At 37.9% G+C, this 25,863-nt stretch overlaps 1 protein-coding gene across 2 annotated transcripts in view; it reads left to right on the plus strand.

Moving 5' to 3' along the window:
* THSD7B (thrombospondin type 1 domain containing 7B) overlaps positions 1-25,863 on the plus strand; it is a 959,962-nt gene that overhangs the window by 928,850 nt on the left and 5,249 nt on the right. The window contains exons 23-29 of one of the 2 annotated variants that reach the window (XM_084891907.1): positions 7,491-7,636; positions 13,834-13,993; positions 15,260-15,433; positions 15,533-15,628; positions 18,024-18,106; positions 19,393-19,585; positions 22,913-23,000. In XM_084891907.1, coding sequence (XP_084748033.1) covers positions 7,491-7,636; positions 13,834-13,993; positions 15,260-15,433; positions 15,533-15,628; positions 18,024-18,106; positions 19,393-19,585; positions 22,913-23,000 — 940 coding nt within the window. Of the gene's footprint in view, positions 1-7,490; positions 7,637-13,833; positions 13,994-15,259; positions 15,434-15,532; positions 15,629-17,987; positions 18,107-19,392; positions 19,586-22,912; positions 23,001-25,863 lie in introns of both variants that reach the window. The other variant, XM_084891906.1, reaches the window with a different exon arrangement.

Here is a 25,863-nt window from a genome sequence, read left to right on the forward strand (position 1 = left end):
ATTGTTAAAACATGACACATAGGTGCATGGTTGCTGGCTACTTAGATCTGAAAGTATGGTCAGAACAGAAAACCATTGCATTTGACTCCATTTCCTTTGGTGACTATACAAACTGACAATTTTTAACAAGTTTTGAGAATTCTTACTGCTTAAAATTCCCATGTTCATGTCATTGAAGCCTCAGAATGAAGTTTGACTACAGATGATTTCAATGGAAATGTGATCTGGGACAATATGCTTTGAACCTATATGAAGCTTAAACCTATTGGCCTCTCTGAATTGTGCTGTGTATTACAACTAGTCTGCCTCATTGTCTTTTTTTTTTTTTTTTTTTAATGAGGTCTTACCAGGCAACCTTTTTCCTTCATTGCAAGTAATTATTGCTAATTTAATAGTAGGCTCAATATTACTGTTGCTTATAATGAGTTCCTAATATTTCCCAAGGGAGAAGAGAAGAAAGGCTCAGAGAGAATTGCTAGCACACTTACCCTATCATAATTTGGGTTTTTATTCAATGGAGTCATATTTTATAGGGAGTGCTTTGCTCTCTTTTATAGCCTTAAGTGTGGATGAATAGTGAGTCAATTTATGTTTCTACATTTCACTGATATTTCTCATTAAGCATATTATCTGTATCTATTACTGAATTTGGGTTCCAACTAAATTCCTAGACCCCTATATTATGCTTATATTGAAAAAAATATAAACCCCAAAAAAGAGAAGTCCAGAGTGTCCAAGAAAATCTCCCACTGTCTGGAAACATGAGGATATATATGGCAGCAACCTTCACTCTGGAGGGCAAGGCAGTCCAGACTAGGATGTAAGGGGTTTGGTAGATTGAGAACAGGCTAAATTATTGTGGATTTCTTGTTCATGTGCTTTTAGTATTAGAAACCCAATAGAATATGTATAGCATGCTTTATATTACCATTTCAGGCTTATTCTCAAAATTGATGGTAATAGTTGTTAAAAACAAATAGTTAAAAAATTTAAAAAATTAACAAGTACCTTCTATATTTTACATGTGGTTTATATGTTTTATTCATATAATTAGTGTGAGATAAGCCAAAGGAGTCTATCTGAATCACCAGTAAACTGACCCCTTATAAAGCCATGCCCTAGTCAACAAACATCCTCATTGACACACATGTGCTGTCATTGCATCAAAGTATTTGTTTGTCAATCTCTAGTTGCAAATGAAGTACAAAATAGAGTGATCTTTACACCAAAGATTAAAGGGCGCTCTTGAGAAAATTGATGAAAAGTGACTCAAAGGCCAAAGATGCTATAATCAAATTGCTCAAGCCGGTCATAAAACAATGGGTCTCTTTATAGGGTAATCATAAAATTATGAAAGAAATATCAGTAGCTGATGAATTCTTTTCCCTAATGACTGCATAGTTGCAATTATAATCTACAGGGTAGTTTATATTAGATCAAATAAACACACTTGCAAACTCTTTAGTTCCAGGAAATTGCCCATTTAGACATTTTATTATTTAAGATAATTTAATTCCCATTTTAAATAGATTCACTTTTAAGTGGCATTTTCCCCAGCATGAATTATCCTCAGATAATAAGGAGTTTCTGTATATTTAATTTTATTTTATAGAAGAGAGAATTTATGCTCAGAGGAGTTAAAGTACTTTCATGCAGTCACAGCAGCTCCTAGTTGTTAATTTGAGAGAACTGTCTCTAAATAGAGAATTTTGATGCCACGTCCTGGTTTCTTTTCACCACACATCAACTATTTTAACATTCTCTTTCTATAGTATTCTATTTTATGTCACGTTTTACAATATGTTTAATTTGGCAGCTGCCTCCACTATTTTCCCACTCATTAAAACTTACTTTCATCAGAAAAACCCCTGCTATCAGGTCCCTTTTAGAAGAACCCTTGCTGAAAGACAGTCTGGTCAAATATCCAATCCAGTCTGATGTTTGCAATCCCATGTAGTATTTGACCACCGTCGTCAGAGATGGCAGGCCTCTTTGTTAAACTGTCCAGGTAGATACATTTATATTTACAACTTTGAGACTTGTGAAATAGTATCTAATCTGAGGGGTACTTTCTCCAATTATTTAATTTGTACAACCAAATATCTCTGACGTAAAAAGAAAAAGGAATATGTTAAGAGCTGTCAAGTACCCTGCAGAAACATCAGGGCCAGGGTTTTACCTACTAGACTCTTGCTCTTTTATTAGCAAATGTTAACTGACCGTTAGTATTAGATAATTAAGTATAATATACATCATGCTTCAAAATTTAGGATTGTTATATGCTTTTTGGTTTAAAAAATATGTCCTTGGAAGTAATTAGCATTGTTTGAAAATCTTTGTGATTGGGTAGTAAAAAGTAGAAAAATAATATGGGTGTGATTTATATATGTTTTTATTTTTTAAATTTACTTTTTTTTCAATTAAATTGGAGTGAAATTGATCATATAGGTTTCAGATGTGGGTTTCTATGTTACAAGATCTGTACATTGCACCACATGCCCACCACCCAAAGCCACATCTTCTCCCATCACCATATTTTAGGACTCTCATTTCCCTCCACCCCCTTCCCTCTGGCAACCACCACATAGCTTTTTGAGTTCCCGAGTTTCAGTTTTATATCCCACATGTGAGTGAAATCATATGGTTCTTAGCTCTTTCTGACTGACTTATTTCACTTAGCATACTGTTGGCAAGGTCCATCCATGTTGTTGCAAATGGCAGTATTTCATCCTTTATTATGGCTGAGTAGTATTCCATTGTGTATGTGTGCCACATCTTCTTTATCCAGTCCTCTATCCCAGGACACTTTGGTTGTTTTCATGTCTTTGCCACTGTGAATAATGCTGCAATGAAATAGGGGTGCATACATCATTGTGAATACATGATTTCGAGTTTTTCAGGTATATATCCAGGAGAGGGATTGCTGAGTCATATTTTATTCTTAATTTTTTGAGGAATTCCCAGACTGCTTTCCATAGTGCTTGTGCCAGCCTATACTCCCACCAGCAATCAATGAGGGTTCCCTTTTTTTTTTTTCCACAACCTCTCCAGAAGTTGTTATTGCTTGTCTTGTTGATAATAGCCACTCTTAACAGGTGTGAAGTGGTATTTTATTTGTACTTCCCTAATTGCTAGTGAGGTTGGTCGTTTTTCATATATCTATCAGCCAACAAATATTTTTTTTCATTTTTTATTAAGCTATTATATGTGTACATATCTTACCATTGCTCCCACCACCACTCCCATACATGCCCTCACCCCCAGAGTTTTGCGTTCATTGGTTATGCTTATATGCATGCATACAAGTCCTTCAGTTAATCTCTTATCTCCCTCATATCTCCCTAATCTTCCCCCTGTAATTTGACTGTTTGTTGTTTTACTGTCTCTGTATCTTTTTGTTCATCAGTTTATAATGCTCTTTATTATCCATAAATGAGTGAGACCATGTGGGTTTTTTCTTTCATTGACTGGCTTATTTCATCCAGCATAATATTCTCCAATTCCATCCAGGTTTCTGCAAATAGTAAGAATTCCTTTTTTATGGCGGCATATTATTCCATTGTGTAGACGTACCATAGTTTTCTGATACAATCATCTGCTGACGGGCACCTAGGCTGTTTCCAAATCTTAGCTATTGTAAATTGTGCTGCTATGGACATAGGGGTGCACATATCCTTTCTGATTGGTGTTTGTAGTTTCTTAGAATATATTCCTAGGAGTGGGATTACTGGGTCAAATGGGAGCTCCATTTTCAGTTTTTTGAGGAAACCTCATACTGTTCTCCACAGTGGCTGCACCAGTCTGCATTCCCACCAGCAGTGCACGAGGGTTCCTTTTTCTCCGCATCCTCGCCAACACTTGACATTTGTTGATTTGTTGATGTTGGCCATTCTGACAGGTGTGACATAGTACTGCATTGTCATTTTGATTTGCATCTTTCAGATAATTAGCAACTTTGAGCATGTTTTCATGCGTCTCTTGGCTTTCTGTTTTTTTTTTTGTTTGTTTGTTTGTTTGTTTAGATTCTATTTAGGTCCATTGCCCATTTTTTTTTTTATTGGATCATTTATCTTTCTTTTATTAAGTTGTATAATGTACATCTGCCTGTAGATGTTGGAGATTAAACTTTTATCCATGATAACATTTGCAAATATATTCTCCCATACAGTGGGCTTTCTTGTTATTTTGTTGATGGTTTCTTTTGCTGTAAAAAAAAGCTTTTTTATTTTGATGTAGTCCCATTTGTTTATTTTCTCTTTAGCTTCCATTAACCAAGGGGCAGTATCAGTGAAGAAGTTCTTTCAGCATATGTCTGAGATTTTGCTGCCTGCAGATTCCTCTAGTATTTTTATGGTTTCCCACCTTATGTTTAAGTCCTGTATTCATTTTTAGTTTATTTTTGTGTATGGTGTAAGTTGGTGATCTTGTTTAATTTTTTTACATGTATCTGTCCAACTTTCACACCACCATTTATTAAAGAGACTGTCTTGACTCCATTGTATGTTCATGCTTCCTTTGTCAAATATTAATTGAGCATAGTGGTTTGGGTTGATATTGGGATTCTCTATTCTATTCCATTGATCTATATGTCTGTTCTTATGCCAGTACCATGCTGTTTTGAGAACAGTGGCTTTGTAATACAGCTTGAAATCTGGTATTGAGGTCCCTCCTACTTTATTCTTTTTTCTCAGGATTGCTATGGCTATTTGGGGTCTTTTTTTTTATTCCAGATGAATTTTTGGAGAGTTCTTTCTAGATTTGTGAAATATGCCATTGGTATTTTAATGGGGAGTTCATTGAACCTATAGATTGCTTTGGGTAGTATGGACATTTTAATGATGTTGAGTCTACCAATCCATGAACATGGTATGTTATTCTATCTGTTTATATCTTCCTCTATCTCTTTTTTCAGTGTCCTATAGTTTTCCGCGTATAGGTCTTTTCATCAAATGATTTTTAAGACTTACTTCAAAAATAACAGCATGTTTTTTTTTTCCTATCAAATTCATTAGGCAGGTTCCCTCCACTTTTGGGTCCAAGAGAATATATCTGTCATTTTAATGGGAATAAAATAGTTCTAAAATAATGGCTATCCCCATGACATCAATTCAAGAACAAGCTTGAAGTTATTTGATTATAATGAAATAGAGCCTCTTTAGCTATGATAAAGGTAACAACTACATTATTATTATTCTTCCAGAGGTGGACCTAGAAAAAAACACAATTATAATGACATTAAGGTAATGGTTATTTAGTATTATAATAACCTTTGTGCTTATGTTCTTGACCTAAGAGTGTATAAGCATGAATTAATATAAAATCTTGAGCAAAACATGTTCATCAAGCAGAGATAACATGTCACATGAATGACGTGATGTCCGACCTACATGATTTGATTTGAGTGATGGTGGGAAGAATATCTGTCTAAATAGATATGCTCCACTCGCTGCCCAAAAATGTAGAATGGTTAGATTCTCTTGTTCATCACACCCATTTTATGTTTGACACAATTTTATTATCTCCAAAGCTGCTTTTACATCTTTTTTGGTACTATCCTTGCTGTCTTACCTGTGTCTCTCTAGCATCATGACTAATAAGTCAAACTCTGGGTCAAAAGCTTCCATATTTGAATTCTGTTCTGTAATTTACTCATTTTTTTTTTTACCTTACACAATTGACTTACATTCTCTGTGTCTACAGTAAGTTCTCTTATAAATAATATGGGAATATAATAGAATTTTCCTCTAGAGTTGTTATAATTATTAAATGAATCAGTGTCTATAAAGTTTTTAGAATTAGGAAATAATAATTGTTTTGGTATTATTACATTATCACACATTTGCTGATACCAGATAATATCACATAGGTAATTTATGAATTAAACAAAAATACAACTAGTGCTTAATATATATGAAACACTATGTTAAGGACAGAAGCCCAAACCCCAAGGAATTTAGAATTTAGTGGTTAGAACTTCCTGGTTTTCTTCAAGGGTCATTAGTTTATCATCAAATCTATGCTAACGTTCCAGAGGCCAGTAAGATGCCTAATCCCCTGAAAGTATGAATAATGCAATGCTCGCTTAACTCTGAACCTCAGAGCATCTGAGAATTATTCCTACCCAGGGTCTGAAAACTTACCCAGCACCTGATAGTAGTGAAGCCATCACTAGCTTTTCAGTTCTCTTAAGATACAAATGTAGAGTTTTCGGAATTGACTAAAATACCCCACTTACAATAGCTTTACCAGCTATTGTTTCAACCTATTCTTTCCCTTACTCTGTGTTCCAGCCACATTGGCCTCTGTCAGTCCTCTACCTCTTTTCATCTCATGACTTCCTCACATGTTCTTTCTTATGCATGGGACACTCTCTGTATATCAGGTTGGCTTCCACTACTTGAAGTTTCTGCTTGAAGTTCAACTGTTCAAGGAAATGTCTTCTGATTCCATCCCAGAATGGGCTGCATCCCTCTAATGTTCTCTAATAGAACCCTAGGTTTGTTCTTGAATATTTAGTCACAAATACATAATTTTATAGCAACAATGGAAGGGCATTATTTTCACAGACTTAAATAATGGTAATGAAACTATATACATGTAGTACCTCAGTAGTAAAAGGAGAGTAAAGAGTAAGATATTAAGAGAGAGAGAGAGAGACACTTAAATTCTGTTCACAATTCCAACTAAAGAGCTTATGACCTAAGGCCTAGAAGGGGGCATAGGTTGACAGGGGAGTCCTTTCCTCAGTTATATTTATTAATCAATTTTAAATTATGAAATTGAATACCAGAATTTGAACATGTTTTTTAAACATCATGGCTCCTTTACATAAAGCAACAACTTTACACTGTGTGCGTGAAACACACACACACACACACACACACACACACACACCCCACTGGTTTTAAACTCTAAGAAAATTAGCCATGTTGAATTAATTGAGAAAAACTATTGGGACATTGGGATACACTTCCTAGAGAATTTTCCAGGGTAATTCAGATTGTGTGTAACTTTTACCTTACCTGATAATGTGGAACCTAACAGATAAAGAAGATGCAACTGTCTCTATTTTTAATATTAGTAATCCCAGCCTAAAATGTAAGTTCTGTGAGGGCAGAAGGTACGCCTGTATTTCATTCCTGTATCCCTAGCACACAGCAGGATGCTACTACAAATAAATATTGTTTGAATGAATTAGCATTCTGCCCGTGTTTATAGGATCAATCTACTTGGAAACAATACAGAGTTTGTAATTGGAAACACTGAGGGAGTAGATAGAAGACACGGAATTTCAGACCCTAAGAATTATGCAGATAACTTGTGTGTCTGTAGAAATTTAAATTAAAATGGCAGAAAAACTGAAAGCTGGACATGACAAAGTTTGGTATATTTCAAAGAAGACTTGTATAAGTAAGGCAAGAGCCTGCCCTTCAGTTTCTTATTTAAGCCAAATTCCACATGAAAAGTTGACATCTTCCTTAACATTTCAGGTCGAATGAGCCGGACTCGATTTATCATGCTGCCAACCCAAGGGGAAGGACGGCCGTGCCCCACAGAGCTCACCCAGCAGAAAGCCTGCCCAGTGACCCCCTGCTACAGCTGGGTCCTCAGCAACTGGTCTGCATGTAAATTGGAGGTAGGTCTGCGACCAAGAAGGTTCTGCTCAAACATTGTGCGCTGGTGGAATACTTTTCACAACAGCAGGGACCAGGCACAATGCATTTTTATGCAATGGAGTACACGGAAAAATACAATGAATGCCTTAACCGCAAGCAGAGGAAAATGCAGAGCCATTCATTAGTCACTGATTATAATGGGCCGGGTCACAGGACTGTCAATCTCCTTGGTATCCTCAAGAATTCTCTTTTATTTTCCTGGCTTGTTGGAATTATTTAATTAGGCAAAACCCTGATGCTATGGATATAGCGCAGCTTGCTGTAGACTGTGTTTCTTAAAGAGGCACATTTGGGCTTAGACAAAGTCTTGCGTAAGGGCAGAAAACCAAATGTGTATGAAAGTTATATTTTAACATTATTACACAAACCAAGGTTACTACATTTTCCTCAATGATTACTTTTTTATTGGCTTGAAATATAAATGTCTAGAAACATCATAATATATCACATGCTTTTGCTGGATCAGCAGAGACCCTCCACAGCACTTTCTCTTTGGCTTCCTGGGTAAGGAAAAAAGCACATTGATTTTTCCAGTTTTCTTTCTTTACTAGTTTATCCTCCAGTTCATATTCCAAAGCTTATTATAATTAGGTAACAATAATCTCCATTATGCATTAAGCAATCTGCAGAGTATTCTCATAAAGATGCCTGCTGTCCCTGTCAGATGACATCGTCTCACAGCATTATCATCTCGCACAAGTTAAAAGCCCAGGTATTATAATAAGTCCCAGAGCAATAAAAATGTGTGGTACATTTGTCAGTCTCCTTTTTTATAGGAAAAAAAAGGTAACCATGCTAAGTAATTCAATACCAGCCTAATGGTTTTAAATATGAATCCGTTGTCTGCTAATCTGAAACCTTCTTTCCTAAACTAGTTCAGCAATATTAAAGTAATGCTTGAGATCACAATCAAGAGAATGAAAGGAATGTTACCCCTTATCATTGCACTAAATGTTGTCAGAGTAGAGAAAATCGGCTCAAAGAATGCAAGAGCCTATAGCAGGGGCAGGGAGACAAAAGAAACAGAAATGGAGAAAAAAAGGAGGGAGGAAGTGAGAGGGCTAAAAAGGACTGAATGAAACTCTATGCTAAAGGTCTTACCAGGAACACCACTGTTACTATACTCTATACTAGGGGTGTCGAACTCAATCAGAGAAGGGGCCAAAATCTAAAATCCAGCCTAAATCGCGGGCCGAATGGTTTACTGAACAGTCATAAACTGACAATGTCATAAACTGACAGCGGAGTGCAGTGATGACAGCGCGGTGCGGGCCACATTGCAAGGCCTGGCGGGCTGGATTTGGCCCGCGGGCCTTGTGTTTGACACATGTGCTCTATACCTTACCAGTTCTTCTGTACTTTCTCTTTTATCTTCTCAAGTATCATGAGCCTTTCATTTCCTTTCTTTCTGTTTAATAGACAAGTGTTCCATCTTGTCCTATAGAAACATTAGGGGGAAATGCCAAATGTAATCTCCAATTCTGTTGTTTGCTACTGAGCTTTTAAAGGCAGAACCACTGGGGCAAGAGTGTAGTGCTGTGCACATTCTCTGCAGCAGTGCTGGTGAGGAAAGCGGGTGATAGCATCGGTTAGCAATACCCAGACTTGGAGCCTTGGAGACCATAAGAGCAGCTGTGTCCAGAAACTTCAGAGCTCCTCAGATTTCCTGGGGAGGCTATTCCCACTAATTGACAAGCTCAGTTAGGAGGAAATTTGGAGTTAGACCTCATCCAGGCAAAGCTCACAGGAAACAAGTCTGTAGTTAATTGCTCTGGCACCTTATCCAATGGGGCCAATCAGCATTCTTCCCTAAGAAGGAGGTGTAGGATTGAAGCTTTCAAGGATGCTGTATTCAGGAACTCTTAGCTGTAGATAAAGACAGTCACTCAGAAGGAAGAAAGATGAAGGGAAGTAATTCAGAGAAAAGCAAAGGCAAATGGAGAAAGGGGATCATGATACTTGCCTCTGCTTTGTCCTGCATTCAAATTTAATTTCTGCTTTTCCTGAAGCCTAATTGTGAATTCTCTGAGTCAGTAAGCACAATTATCTTTTCAGTGAGTTGCCTTTTCTTAAAATTAAATGTAAGCTGAAGTTTTGGAATTACTGATCCAAATACAAGTGGGCCTTTGCCACAAAGGAAAAAGCATTTCTCTCTCAATCGCACTTCTGCGTCTTCTTGTTCTATCATAGCCAAACCTGCCAAATGCAGGTATGGAACCTGCTCATTTACTGCAGGCAGCGATGATGTTGAAGTGGCTGGTTGCCATCAAGCTGTATCAAACCTCAACCAGAGAAGCTTGCATAGGGCACTGTTGATGTGCCCATGTTGCTCTTATCTTATATGGAGAGAGATCAGCAAACAGAAGTGTTTATCCTCAGGCTTCACTTTTTTGGTGTGTTTTGTAACTCTTTCCAAGTTTTTTAGCTGATAACATGTATCCAGGCCTAGGTTGGTCAGTCTGTCTTAGGAGCTCAGACTCCAGAGTCTAGACCCTAATTTTAGTCAGTGTTCTACCAGTTCCTAGCTCTGCAGTTTTGGCAATCTCTAAACTCTTTAAACCTCTGTTGTTGTTTTTAATCCTCAACTGAGGATATTTTATTTCCATTGCCTTTTTTGAGAGAGAGAGAGAGAGAGAGAGAGAGAGAGAGAGAGAGAGAGAGAGAGAGAGAATGAATATGAATGGGAGGAAAGAAGGGAGTAGAGAGAGAGGGAGAAAAAAAACAACACATTGATCTGAGAGAGATAGATTAATTGGTTGCTCCTGCTCAAGCCCTGACCATGCAGGCATTGAACTTGCAACCTAGATACCTACCTTTAAGTGAGAGTTGAACCTTTGCCCCTTCTGTTTTTGAGCCAACACTATAACTGCTGAGACACACCCGCCAGGGCTCCAAGCCTCCATTTTAAAATCTGTACCATGGGAGTAGAAATAGTACAGTTTTGTTGGAGATTTTTGGAAGGCATTAGACACTTCATATTGCAGTGCTTAGCACAGTACTTGGCAAAGAGAAGAGCCCATAAATTGTAATTGCTATTATAATCTTAATTAAAACTATAATTATGATTATTAACACCATCTGCCTAAACACATCTGGTGATGCCAATTAAGAGCATACAGAGTCCATTAGTGCTCTGGACAGCAGAGAGTTAATGAGAGAATCCTCGCAGATGATCAACTTGCTCTGAGAAGCCAGGATCCTTTCAGGCTCAAGTGTGTGAGGCTCAGGGCCGAGAGCGAGCTTATGGCTGCTCCATGAGCGAAATGATCATTCTGATGCTGATTTATCATTTTCCTGTGGCTGTTGCCAAAGGTATGAGAGATTAAGCTTAAATATGGATGCATTCGAGAAGCATATTATAGTTTGTCTTGGTTTTTAAATTGACCCCTTATGTGGACTTGTTTCCTGCCACTTCCTTATACTCCATCTCCTGGAATGTCAGACAAAATGCAAAGCAATTGCATCTTCGGTTACTGAGGTTCCAGGTGGCAGGGTTTTCAAATTTCATACCGGCCACGGGGTCTCAGACTCCTCTCCCAGTCCACCAAGTCTTTGCTCTCTAGCAAAACACACACCTCAGACAATGCTTAGATCCCTCCTGTAGAATAACAAGTGATGGGGAGAATATTCCCCGACAGTGACATTTAACTCATGCTAGTGGTTTTCCACTTCAGGGAGTAGACATTTTCTACAGCATTTGCATTGACTGAATCTACCATGAACTGATTTTGAACCTCCACTTATTTTCTAAAAAATGCACTAGGGTTCAAAATTAGAGTGCATTTTTAACAATTTCACAAGAACTGTAGAAATTAGAGCAATTACGAGGCATTGCTGGGTCAAGTGTGGGGATTGCCGTCTTACATAATTCTTATTAAAACAGCGCTAGAAGGGACTATGATGGTCCCAGGTAACATGCCTAAGCAGGCTTTTCAGGCTTTAAATTCCGATAATATGAACCTCCTCCAAGTGGCGCCTTCTCTTTTTTTTTTTTTTTTGCCAATATGCCTCTGACCCCTAACTTTCTTAATGATGAATGTGTCTCGGCAGCCACTTTGTGCCCTCCTGTACCTCCGGTGGTCTACCTACCACCTACCTGACACGAACTGTGCCTTGACCTGGGCGGGGCTCCACAGGCCCCTGAGCCCCGGATAACCTGTTGCACATCCGGAGCAATATCCTGACTGCTTTGGCTGACTTCTTGACCTTTCTTGCTCCCGCCACTGCCAGAGCCATAGCAGCTCCAAGGTCTAGGCCAGTGGTCAGCAAACTCATTAGACAACAGAACCAAATATCAACAGTACAATGATTGAAATTTCTTTGGAGAGCCACATTTTTTTAAACTTAAGCTTCTTCTAACACCACTTCTTCAAAATAGACTCGCCCAGGCCGTGGTGGTATTTTGTGGAAGAGCCACACTCAAGGGGCCAAAGAGCTGCATGTGGCTTGCGAGCCGCATTTTGCCAGCCAAGGGTCTCAGCAATGCAGTTTGTGAGCCCTGTGGTGGGGAAGGGGTAAGGAGGTGAAATCCAGGTGCCCGGTGCAGAGCAGTTACTATGGTGCTCCCTAGTAACGGGTTATGCAGCATGCCATTCATGGCTGCAGAAACAGAGATGCAGGGCTCCAGTACTCTTCCGCAGTGCCTTCTTCTTCCCCTCCCTCCTTTCTCCTCTCTCTCTCTCTCTCTCTCTCTCTCTCTCTCTCTCTCTCTCTCTCTCTCTCTCCTTCTTCTCCCAGCACTAGTCAGAAAGGCTCTAGCTCTTCTTTCAACTTCTGGACTTAGTGCAAACTGAGCAGCACACTGTGGAAGCTCAGAGCAGTTAATACTCCCTGGGATGAAAGTTGATAGATGAAAGAGGATCCAAGGAGGAGTTGGCATTTAAATGCCTCTGCCTTTTTCTTTTTTAAAAAAAATATATTTTATTGATTTTTTACAGAGAGGAAGAGAGAAGGACAGAGAGTTAGAAATATCGATGAGAGAGAATCATCAGCTGCCTCCTACACACCCCCCACCGGGGATGTGCCCACAACCAAGGTACATGCCCTTGACTAGAATCTAACCTGGGACCTTTCAGTATGCAGGCCAAGGCTCTATCCACTGAGCCAAATCAGTTTTGGCTGCCTCTGCTTTCTTCCTCCCTTGCCCACCATGGGTGGCACTGAGGCATGGGGAAAACACGTGACCTGACTGAAAGAGGATGTAGGCAACCAAGAAAGCAGCTGTGCTGACTTTGGAAAGGAGGCCTGCATGGTAACACTACCTTATACTCACTTTACTTCCTACTTGCTTCAGTTAATTTACCCTCACTCTTGCCCTCCTGCGATTTCAGCTTCTTAGCAGAAAAGTTGACCTTAGTTTCAGATTTTTCAAGCTATTGGTGCAAAAAGAGAGCTATCACCTCTAAGTTATTGAAATATCCAATGGAATTCTGTTTGAAGTATGAGCACCTGACAAAAGCCAACAAAATACCACTCCTCTCAGGGGTACCTGACAAGTGTTCCAGTCGGAAACCTTTCATCAGGCAGATGCGTGGGCCAGACACCCACTAAGAGCCTTTCAATTCTAAGCTTCTCTTTCTATAAGACACATTGTAATTTTTTTTTCTAATTGGCAGGAATAATTAGAGTGGACTTTGTAAATATATTCAAAGGACAATTATTCATCATAGAAGGCATGCTGGGAAAACAACTCATGACAATAGAGAAAATTACTGTTGCATGGGAAACCCCAACCTAATCCATATGAGGAAGTACGGAGTTGCCAACAAGACAAAAAGTAACAGGAATGTATGGCCCGTGGTGATTATAGATACTAGGCCATTGTATCCCATACACCTATACAAATTATGGTGTTTCTTTTTCAGTCAATTCTAGCCGAGTTCCAGAATGAATGGTCACATTTTAAGAAGAGAAATTCCACAGTATAAATTTGCATTTCTTCTTCAGCTCTCTATTCTCAGGCCCTCAGAGAATTGTTTAGTGATGCTTTGTCAAGAATTGAAAGAGAACTCCCAGGAGGAGGAAGTTGCTGAAATATACAACTAGAGTTTACTTTTTTTTTTCTTTCTTTCTTTTCCTTTTAGCTTAGAGTTAGCACAAGTCAAAACTGAGTTACTAATTATTTGGGTGATTCTGACAGAATCCTTTCCTCTCCCAGGGTGGAGACTGTGGAGAGGGAGTCCAGATCCGCAGCCGCTCCTGTGTGGTCCACAATGGCTCAGTCACTAGCTCAGCTTTACCTGTGGATGATGCCCAGTGTAAAGAAGTGCCCTGGCAGGATGGCGCCCTGCAGCAGCTGTGTTCTGTGCCCTGCCCAGGTATGCTGCCTCCAACAATGGGGAATGCCTTCCATGATGACCTTATTTATTTTCTATTCATTTTTTTTATTAACTTTAATTTTTAACTTTGATTATAACTTTGGAATATGCTGGCAATGGAGGCAAGAGGGGAAAAGCCCTGGACTTGGAAATTTAAAAGCCAAGTTAGATTCTTGTCTCTATCACTCCCCTGGCATTTCCTTGAGACATATGGTCTCACCCTTTGAGCAATGGCTGCTCCACCTAGAAAATGTTTCATCAACTCCTGACCTGATAGCACATTGGCCAGTACTCCAACACTATTGACTGAATCCATGAGTGGATGAACCTGCGGAGGATGGCATGGTGGGGACAAATCAGGCTGCATGTTTGTGAAAGCATTCTGTCACATAGTAACGTTCTATGTAACTGTGAAGGGCATTATTAATTGCATAAAATGTATGAATTTATTTTAATCCTAATAACTTAGGGTATATGGCATAAGTTTAAGATGACTTTATAAATACTTATAGTATGACAAGTACAATACATGTGCATGTATGTAAACACATATGCTTTTGTACATATGTACACACAAATGTGTGTGTATGTTTAGTTTATTTGACATTCTTTAGGCCCAAAGATATTCCACTTTATTTATTTATCCCCCCTCCCGCCCACTCAAGATATTCCACGTTAATAATCAACTTATTCTCTTTTTATGGTTTCTGTGAACCTCAATTTTACAATGCTGTGCTGCTCTTTGAAAACTTAGTTCCTTTAACCTCTACATTTCCCTTTTTAAAAAGTTTATATCACTAGCAGATGTATAGTGTTCTTTAGATATGACTATGCTTTGAAGCAATGCCAATCTAGTTTTGGCATTATCTTTCTAAAATAGATTAAACCAGTGGTTGGCAAACTGCGGCTCATGAGCCACATGTTGCTCTTTAGTCCCTTGAGTGTAGCTCTTCCACAAAATACCACATACTCTAATTAAGTTAATAACAATGTACCTACCAATATAGTTTAAGTTTAAAAAATTTGGCTCTCAAAAGAAATTTCAATCATTGTACTGTTGATATTTGGCTCTGTTTACTAATGAATTTGCTGACTACTGGACTAAGCCATCAATTCGTCATTTTGAGTACATTCTAATTGGAAAATTCGTCAAAGTAGAATGTCTGGCCTATGGAACTCACCCTATCACTGCACCACCAGCAATCTCCCGTGAACCCTGTCCATGTAAATGCTGTTGCCCCCACTCTGTACTGCACACCCATCCAGGAGACTGTCACCTAACGGGCTGGTCGGAGTGGAGTACATGTGAATTAACCTGCATCGATGGAAGAAGCTTCGAGACCATGGGCCGCCAATCTAGGTCAAGGACATTTATAATTCAGTCTTTTGAAAACCAAGACAGCTGCCCCCAGCAGGTTCTAGAAACACGTCCTTGTACAGGTACCAAGAGCATTTTTCAATTCTCAGCTTTGATTGCTTATATGTATTCTTTTCTTATTTTGGGGGTAATGGCACCGCTGTTGTCATATTTGCTTGCAGGAGGCAAATGCTATCACTACACATGGAAAGCAAGTCTTTGGAATAATAATGAGCGAACAGTATGGTGCCAACGTTCAGATGGCGTTAATGTCACAGGTATTCCTACCTCAGATTCATGTGGGTGCTTCCTAAAGATCTGAGTGTTGCTGTTTGTGAAGAGAATTCGCTTTCAAATGATAAGCCAGGTAACACTGAACAGACAGCCTTTGATTATCTTCTTGTCCAGTTGTCATTAGACCTTTGCATCTCAGAAAGCAAACAATTCTATTTGGAGACCATCATAATATAGCAGACAACTTAAAGGAATAAGCAGAAACACATATTTTTTTCTCTCAAATATTATTATCTGAGAAAGACTGAAAAAGATGCCAACTTAAGACAATTATCTCTCAAATTTTAAATCATGTACCTTCTTAGTAAAAAGATTTTGAGGACATATCTAAACATATCATGTATATATATCATATTATATGCTTATACAATATATAAAATGTACATATACTTAAAAGGGTATATTAGGACACATAAAAATGTAAAATATTATTTGTTAATGGTAGAAAAATTTGCTGCAAATTATATATGAATATATTAATTCCCTGGAAGCTTAGTTTTTGAAGATTGTGCTAGTCATGATTTCTATTTTTAAACTTTGTTTTTATTGTTGAAAGTATTAGAGATGGCCCCCCTTTTTCCCCATTTGACCCCTTCTAGGCTGCACCTGCCTCCTGCCCCCCATTACACAGTCTGTGTCCATGGGGTTTGCATGGATGCATACAAGTTCTTCGGTTGATCTCTTCCCTCTCACCCACCCCTACTTCCCTCTGAAATTTTAGTCTTTTCCATGTTACTATTTAATATCTAAATTTAGATTGAGGAAGTGTTCCTCATTCATCATGATGTATACAATTCGATCTATAGTCTAGTTTTCTTAATAATTGTAAAGGATTTTTATGCCTTCTTATGTTAGAAAATTAAATTGCCATCATTTTTACATAGTACTGGAAGGACAAAGAACAAATAGGAGGGGTCAGCTCTGTCTTTTCCTTGTACGTGTGTTTTTGCATTGTTGGTATTCCCTTTAATCCATAGTTTATTCACACAGTAATTTATTTTAAGCTACTTGCACATTTCATCAGTTGTTAAAACTAAGTATATTGTAAATCAGCCTTACCAGGAGCACAGAAAGCATCACACACTGCAATATACTGAGAGTTAAAGTGGTGCCCTCACACCACAAATTCTCCACACAGAGTGCACATGGACACCTGATGCATGAGCTCAGCGTACTAGTATCATTGCTAAGTGTTAGTGGAGCTCAATTTTATTCTTAAAAATTGTTATATAAACTAGATAAATTCACACATTTTCTGCCCTAGAGATGCCCTCCTATAAGGGCCCACACACTGCCCTTTGGACATTGCTGCTTTAAAGAGTGGACAGCACCCCCTCCAAACTCAACTGGTAGCCACCGGACTGTGTGGTTATTGCCACTAATGCCCACATTAATAACCACACCAAAGTGCTAATTCTGATGTGGATTATTTTATTTTCCAAGTAATTTATCTGCCTCATTCTCAGGAAAGTGTCCTGACTGTTCTCTACACTGCCTTATGCCCAAAGCTTTTACTAGCTACAAAATCAAACCATAACCAGTTAACAATAGTAAGGCAAAGACTACAGTTTATAAATACAACCAGTATTATAAACAAGGTTTAAATACTTCCCTCAAACATTATGCTCAATCTTTGCTTAGTACATGGAATCCAGGAAGGCAAGACTAGTATGTGAGTGGTTTTTAGATTGTAGAGGAATGCATTATTCTATCCACTTACTCACAAATATGTAATTACTGTGCCAGGTACTATACATACTAGATCATATGTATGATTTCCCCTCCTGGTGCTTCTACATTTGCTCTTAAAAATAAGTGTGGGGGGGAAGGGGGTCAGAGGGTGTGTGTGGAGGCAAGGGGGCATCAAAGGGTATGTGTAACCTGACAAATATGTTTTAAAATGTTGCCAAAGTGTTTGATTATCTGGTGCCATACATTGATCAGTGGCTTTCTTTTAGCAAGTGGTTGTTGGGAACTGGCCCAGTGCCTAGGTGGGGTCCTCCAGAACTGGAGGAAAATATATGTAAGTAAGTCTTGTGCTGATACATTTCATGCTCCTGAACTTAAATTGAGATGTCGCCGATTCTTTCACTGATGCTGGCACTCACAGCCTTCCCACTCCAGCACAGCTATAAGATGGAATCACACTGCCAGCAGCAGGTATAAAGAATCTATAAATAGCTTCTGTGAGCAGAGCCTCCCACCTCTATCCATCCAGCCTGGGGTAATCAATAAAGTAAGACTGGGCCACATCTCAGCAAAGGGATTTAAAAAATAATACGGAGTACTGTTACAAAGTGGCCAGTGCCAGAGAGAAAAACTGTTTTCTAATGTTTATCATAGAAAAATCTGCAAGTGGTGATGGCATTTCCTTTGTAGGAGGCTGCTCCCCTCAGGCACGGCCTGCAGCCATCCGCCAGTGCAACCCGGCCTGCAGAAAGCCTTTCTCCTACTGCACCCAGGTGAGTTCCTGCAGGAGAGGCCCACCAGGGTTCTAATTGCCGTGTTGCACACACGTAGCTGGATGCCTTCCAGACACTGGAGCGAGCCCAGCAGCTCCATGTGCCCAGGGTACCATCTAGAGGCACTGGCAGGAGTAGTCACAGTGATAAAGGATTTCTATGTGGGGATATGTGTTAAGGCAGGCAGTCTTTTTCTATAAATCTGCCTATAGCTAAATCTGTTTTTCAGATCTCTAATTTATATTAGCTCTACTTATCAATAAGTGTTCTCCACTGATTTATTCCTTGATTCTTAGCCTTTCATCTACCTAAATTATTTGGAAAGTTATTAATGCATGTTTGTATGTGCTCAATGTTAAATTGATTATGGTATAAATACTATAGTGTAAGTTTTTAGTTCACTTTAAATTAGTTAAATAAATGCCTATGAATAAAATGCCTATGAATAAAAAGTACCATGTAGGTGTGCACATCCATATAGATGAATATATATATATATATATATATATATATATATATATATATATATACATATATTTTTTTTTTTAAAGCAGAAAGCATTCTTCCTTAACTCCCATCTACCACTGCTCAGGAATTATTAAAAACTGTGCAGTGCACATATAATTTTTACAGTTATGTCATGTTCCTAAAACAGATTTCTTCTCACACATATGTGCCTTGGGTGAGGTTTTGGGGTTTTTGTTTGTTGTTTTTTCTCTCATTGGGCTGCCCTTTTTGGGTGCAGAGCCAAGCCTACAAGCAGGGAGGTAGTTCAGACCAGTTATTGATCAAGGGTAGCAGGTGAGAGGGACATTAGGCAGCTGGGCAGCAGCAGAGCTCAAGGAGCACATAACTGAAGTTATGCACATAATTCCGATTGCCTTGCTTCTCAGAATCAAGGGCAGGTTGAAGTGAGTGGGCAGAAATCTAAACAGCTGGGGCTGGGGGAAGAGTTGAGGATATTTTGATTAAATGTCTTAAAGATTTCTACAAGAGAGGAAAGGGTGTAGTTAATACCCTCTATTGACAAATAATTGTGATTTCATATTTGCAAAGTGTACAAACTGTAAACCGCTAGAAAAAAAGCTGGTGATTTATTTAAGTGTTGACTTTATTGGATTTTCATCTCTTTGGCAAGACTGTTGCTGGGGAAAAAAAACAAAAAACAAAAAACAAAAAGAAAAAAACCCAGAAATTTCCATGACATACAAATGATTTCAACGCTTGCTATTTTTTATCTACACAACACAACGAGTAATTATAAAAAAATTATTTTTCTGCTGTAGGGTGGAGTCTGTGGTTGTGAGAAGGGTTATACAGAGATAATGAGATCGAATGGTTTTCTGGATTACTGCATGAAGGTCCCTGGCTCAGAGGATAGGAAAGCTCACGTGAAAAACCTTCCTGGGAAGAACAGACCTGTGAATTCAAAAATACATGACATTTTTAAAGGATGGTCTATTCAGCCCCTTGATCCAGGTACATTTCAGTTATGTGCTAAGAAATGTAAGTTTTCTTATGGGAGATTGTTTATATTGTGACCAATATTCATGACAAAGAATGGAGAAAAGAAGGAAAGGGAAATATGGTCTATGTAAGGTTTCCCAAATTTGAACATTGGATAATGCACAATGTCTTTTAAATTTAAACATTTTTGTAAATTGTTGAGAAGTCTGCCAACTTCAGTCTAAGAGATAATGAAATAACCAAAATATTAATCTTTTAAAAATATTTTTCATTGTAAACTATCTCTGCAACATTATATGCTTCTACAACTGTGAATTTGTGTATATAATTTAAACCAAAAGGTGGAATAGATTCTCCAGAACATGCAAATACCTTAGAAAATTTCCATGGACCCTATCTGGTTTGAGCAACATTCAATGTGTAGTGAAGCAATGGTCAAAGGCAGACCTTGTTGATGTCATGGCTCAGAATGAGTCTGTGTTGTCATTGAGTATAATTTCTTCTCCTCTGTGGACCTGTTTCCTCATTGCTGAGATCCTTCCAGAGGCACTTACCCTGTAGGACTGTTGTGGGTGGTAGCACAGTGCCAGGCCTTCAGGGCTCAGGAATTGGTGGTTACTAACCAGGAATGAATAGTTATTAGATGCTTTCCATGTAGCCCATGGGTCTGTGCTTACTCTATTGCATGAATCTTCTCATTATGCGCTTGCAATCTAGTGAGATGTTATTACTCACATTTTAGAGATTAGGAGTCAGAAACTGCCCACACAAATTAATTTTACCAAAGTCACACCAAGGTTTGAAAGGCGGGTCCTTCAGGCCTTTACATAGTCCTGGTCTCTGCTTCCCACCTTGTCAAGTGGGCAGAAAATTAATGCAGGATACTCTGCTTACCACACATGCCTCTTCTAAGAAACAAAATGCTGCTAATGACAGCAAAGTGGCATAGCTGATGGGGCAGGAAGAAGAAGAAAAAAAAAAAACAGACAAAGCTCAGGCAAAATATACCCTGGTTACTTTCCTTCCAGAACCTAGGCCTTTGCTGGACCAAAAGTGCCTTAATGATTGCTTAAATGAAGCAAAAACCAGGGCCCAGCCCCAAGAACCCCTAGATCTGGTGGGAGAAACAAGATGTATATTTCTCAAGCAATTTTAAGGATGACCACAATATTTGAACTCAATTTTGATTTCCCTAGGTGTCTGGGTATGACATAAATGTTTTTATTTTAAGTCTTATTCACATTGAAGGATACATGAAATCTAAGGTAGCTAGATTCACTTGTTGTTTGTATAACATATTTCAGAAGAGAATGAGGGTAAGGTTCCAGGGAAATGAGTCTCCAAATCTACAAGTAAGGTCCTTAACCTTTGAAAAGTCAAATGAAAGCATCAATAAGATACATGCAAATATACATGTGTGTCTATGTGCACATATAAGCATATATGTTACATACATTTAGTTTTGGAAAAGAGGTCTTCATGATGAGAATGTGAATTGGATCAACCTCTAGGAGGGCATCTGGACAATATGGATCATGCATGGTGATGGAAAATTTCTCTCCTAGCAACTCATCATACAAATATATATATATATACATATACCAAATTAGTATGTAAATACTATCCATTACATAATTGTTTGTTATATAGCAAATGAGTGGACACAACAAATATGTGTAAGTAGGATAAATGAGAAAAGCAAAAATACAATTATGCATTATATCAGATATATTAAAAAGAATGAAAGTTTTATGAAATAGGATGAAAATATGTACAAATCATATGTATAATTTGTGTCTTTAAAAATGTGTGTATACATATGCTTAAATATGTAGAAACAACTGTGAAATGATTTGCAAGGAAACTGGTAACAGTGATAGCACATGGGGCAGGGAAACATATTTTTCACTACATATTTTTCAATAGTTTGAAATTTGGCCCTATGCATTATGTTTTTATAAAAAATATATTATTTTTTAAGGAACATGCTTTTAAAGGCCATGGACCACATACCTCTCCACTGGGGATTTAAAAGCACTGGATTCTCCTAATACTTCAACTCCATTAGGCTTAGGGGTAGTAAGATTAAAAGTGCATTCTCACTCAGGGAAGGTCTTTATACTTTGTCATTGTAAAAAACTCACACTGGGGAAATTTTATTATTAGTGTTTCAAGAGATCAGAATCAAAGCTTTGTAAAAAGATTTTGAACCATAGGAAAATAGCATTAATACATTGAAAACTCATTCTAAAATCAGATTGATGCTTGAAAGTGTCAAAAATTACTATAGATGGTCATAATATAATTGAACATATTATTTTATTCTAAAAAAGTATTTTTCAACAAATTTTTATTGCTTTTTTCCCTACAGAAACATTTAGATTTATATGTTATTGTATATTTTTAAACCTGTAGTTAATGTGTGTGATTTCTTTCAGAAAGGAATACAGTTCCTTTGTCAGTCCAATTCTGATTTTAGTTAACTCTATGCTCACATAAACTTTAAAAAATATATATTTTATTGATTTTTTTTTTTAATGGAGAGGAAGGGAGAGAGAGAAACATTGATCAGCTGCCTCCTGCACAACCCCCACTGGGGATGTGCTCACGACCAAGGTGCGTGTCCTTAACTGGAATCAAATCTGGGACCTTTCAGTTCACAGGCTGATGCTCTATCCACGGAGCCAAACCGGTTTTGGCGCTCACATAAACTTTTAGAGTTCCAGATACAAATCAAATATCTAACATACATAGAAAAAACATGCATAAAATCAAGTCAGAGTTATAGTAAAATGAAATAGCATTCCATTGATCAGACTATTTGGTTAATTTATTTTCCTTTAATCTTTTTCTTTAATTCTAATAAATAATAAGATCCAAAGTAATGTATATTTTTACACATATGGCTATAATTTGGTAATTAGATTAGCTTGCTTGGTCATGATGTTTTTGTTAGCTCAACATTATTCAGGAAGCAAAGTGACCAAAAATAGGCATAGTAATTCTCTTTGCATGCATGTTGTTTCTTAATTACAACTTATTTTCTTGTTCTATTTATATAGTCAAGACATATTACATGTATAAGACAATACACACGTGAAGATAAATTAAAATAGTTTACCAGTTGTTAGATTTTATGAAGTGATGATTACAAGGGTTTCTTTAGTGCTGTGAAATTTTTGATAAATGATCTAACATTTCCATTTGATAGGTGTCACAATTGGGTGTATCTGTTTATGACTTGTGCAAGACTCAGAAATTCAGATGAAAATGAATAATACATTTAGATAAGAAATATTTTGTATGCTAAGCTTGTTATCTTATCTCTATTTTAAACAGATGGCCGAGTAAAAATCTGGGTTTATGGTGTTTCAGGTGGTGGTTTTCTTATCATGATTTTCCTAGTATTTACTTCCTACCTTGTTTGGTAAGTACAAACTATTAATTTATACTCGGCATTTTTATGAGTAGCACGTTATACTAAGAGGAAACATGTCAGGATAATTTAACCAACAAAATAATCACCAACAGTAAAATCGTTGAATAGATTGAGTGAGAGATCATGATCTTTATTATTCTCATTTGAAATAACGTTCTTTTATTTTGACTTTTATCAGTAGCTTTCAGCTTGGCAGCTGTGTTCACCGGCATCTTCTGCCACCTCCAGGGGACTGATACTTGGGTTTCAGCCCCAGAGATTTTTTTATTTTAATGAGTCTTATGTGGGGCTAGGTCATGTAGATCTTTTAAAGTATCTTGAGTAATTCTAATTTGCAACCAAAGCTGAAAACCATTATTTTAAATAATTCTAGTTCTTAAAATTTTATATTAAAAAAACAACTTGGGATTGAACTTTTTTAATTTTAAAAGGAGGCTTATGTTTTCAGGGTATACTACTTATAGCCCATTCATCTAGAATGACTTATCATTATCTATTGGCTTTCCACCAGTTCTTCCCAGTAAACCCCACATGGCAACATTTCCTTATCAAATAATTTAGAATAACTTGCCCTGCCTCCCCTCTGCCCCGTGACATTTACCCCTCACTGGTATTGTAGTTATTTGTATATAAGCATCTTCCTCCGCTATCAAACCTGAAGGACTTTGTGGGAATGAGGGGAAGAGTTATAATTACTATGCTTTATTGACATATTTTTCAGAGCACAAGTTTGATAAATGTGTATTGAACAAAAGAATAAGTGGATGAATAAATGAGTAGATAAGTACAACAAATAATGTATTGCTCATTAATTTTAGAGACAAATGTCAGGAAAACATGTCTAATATTTATATGTCAAAGTACTTTAAATAGATTGCCTTAGTCAGGCCTCACAGTAATCTAATGAGATGTTGCTATCATCATCCCCATTTTAAAGAGAGTAAATGATCCTCAGGAAAGTTAATGTCATCAGCCTGGTAAAACCTACTTTGGGTTTGCCCAACTCCAGAGCATATGCTCTGTCCGGTCTCCATAGTTTCTTTCTATTAACTAATACTAAATTGTCTTTAGACAGAATGCAGTGTTTACCACTTTCACTTTAGAGGCTTCTTCATTTCCAATTAAATTAAGGTACAGACCTGGAAAAAGATCTAATTGATCTCAAAACACAGAGTATATGCCCTTACCTATGAGTTGCCTAAAGAATTCAGACATATAATTCTATTAAATAGCTTGCAAAAGAGTTAGAGAACATTGTTAAAGATTTTATATTTCTTCCCAAAATAAAAGGCTCAGGACAAGATCCCTGCTATAATATGCCAAGTCTTTCAATGTGTACTTTAGATGAAAGCAATTTATAATACATCTTGGAAATGCTTTCGCGAAAATATAGAAAAATATTCTTCTTAAGAACCACTTTATTCAGAAACTACTGTATATCTCTACCATTAGTGCTTGAAGTTTTTTAAATATTGCTGATGTTCCACTTCCCCTGGCAATAAAGATCCATGAGGTAATTAATGGGGATGGCCACTAGGTGAGTTTGTAGTTAATCTAGACATAGTACCTGGACGTTATTCCAGATAATGACATCCATTCTGCTTTGTTCAGAACAACTCAGTAAATGGGCTTTTACTCTGCTGAACTTTGAGAGGAGTGCCCCCACTTCCAGAGGGTCAGCCTCAACAACAGACAGTTTCGGGCTTTCATCAAACTATTTAATCTTCACTAGTCTGATGATGAATCTTTGTGGCTTAAATTCAACTGTGCTAAGAACTGCTAGCAGCTTGCCTGTCAGTGTATAATGAGCTCGCTTTTCTGGCTGAATGGGTTTATATTTTGCTAAAATGCAAATGACTCTGGAAGAGGTCACTTTAAGATGTGTCAATGATCTCCTACAGCCAGGTTGCGTGATGGATTAGAGGTGGAGGCCTGTGTGACAGGCATTTCTGGGTCTAATTCATGGTGAGTGAGGTGATCATAGATTTTCTGATACCAAAATTGAGGTTAGGTATGTATAAAAATAAAATGCACTTTTAAGGGAATAATTAATATAAGTAACAGAGAAAAGAAAGGGAGCAGGAACTCTAAAGAAGTCTCCTAAGGAATCTGGATCAAGATAGCAGGGTAGGTATATACTATGCTCACATCATCCCATGACCACATCCAAATTACAACTAAGTTATAGAAGAACCATCATTGAGAATCATTTGAAGTCTAGCTGAACAGAAGTCCTATGACTAAAAATATAAAGAAGCCTCATTGAGACTGGCCTGAACCTCTTTCAGTGGATTTTCCACACAAACAGACTGTCTTCAGCTTCTACTGCTGACTTTCCTAAAATCTCTCAAAGGTCCAAACAAGCTACAGCTAGCCTTGGCATACATGTACTTCTTGTGAACTGACTTATTAGTATTGCTAGTGGCAGCCTGCCTCTGTTCACAGCACGGCATCTCCCAGGCACCTCCAAACCCAGCACAGGTGGTGACCAATTGCAGATCACTTTTTAGCTGCTCCCACATGGCCCTAGGGTGGGCACATGCCAAGGCTGATCTTGGCCTGCATCAAAGAAGGCCACAACCAACACACCTCATGTCCAGCTTCAGAGCACCATGCAACCAGCTCCAAAAATGACACACCCCAAGTATAAACTCAGCAGGGATCAGTACCCTGCTATAGCAAATCCATCTCCAAGGGGTTATCCTCAAACAACAAGGACAGCTTGTCTACTGTTGTCTTGGTCAGTCCTCACAGCTAGTCAGCATGAGAGTCAATCCCACCCTCTGTTATGTCAACAGTAATCAAGGCTCAACTACAGCAGAAGAATACACACAAGGGATAACTCTGGAAT

The sequence above is a fragment of the Pipistrellus hanaki genome, assembly GCF_964339955.1.
Source record: "Pipistrellus hanaki genome assembly, chromosome: 8".
Taxonomy (NCBI): Eukaryota; Metazoa; Chordata; class Mammalia; order Chiroptera; family Vespertilionidae; genus Pipistrellus; species Pipistrellus hanaki.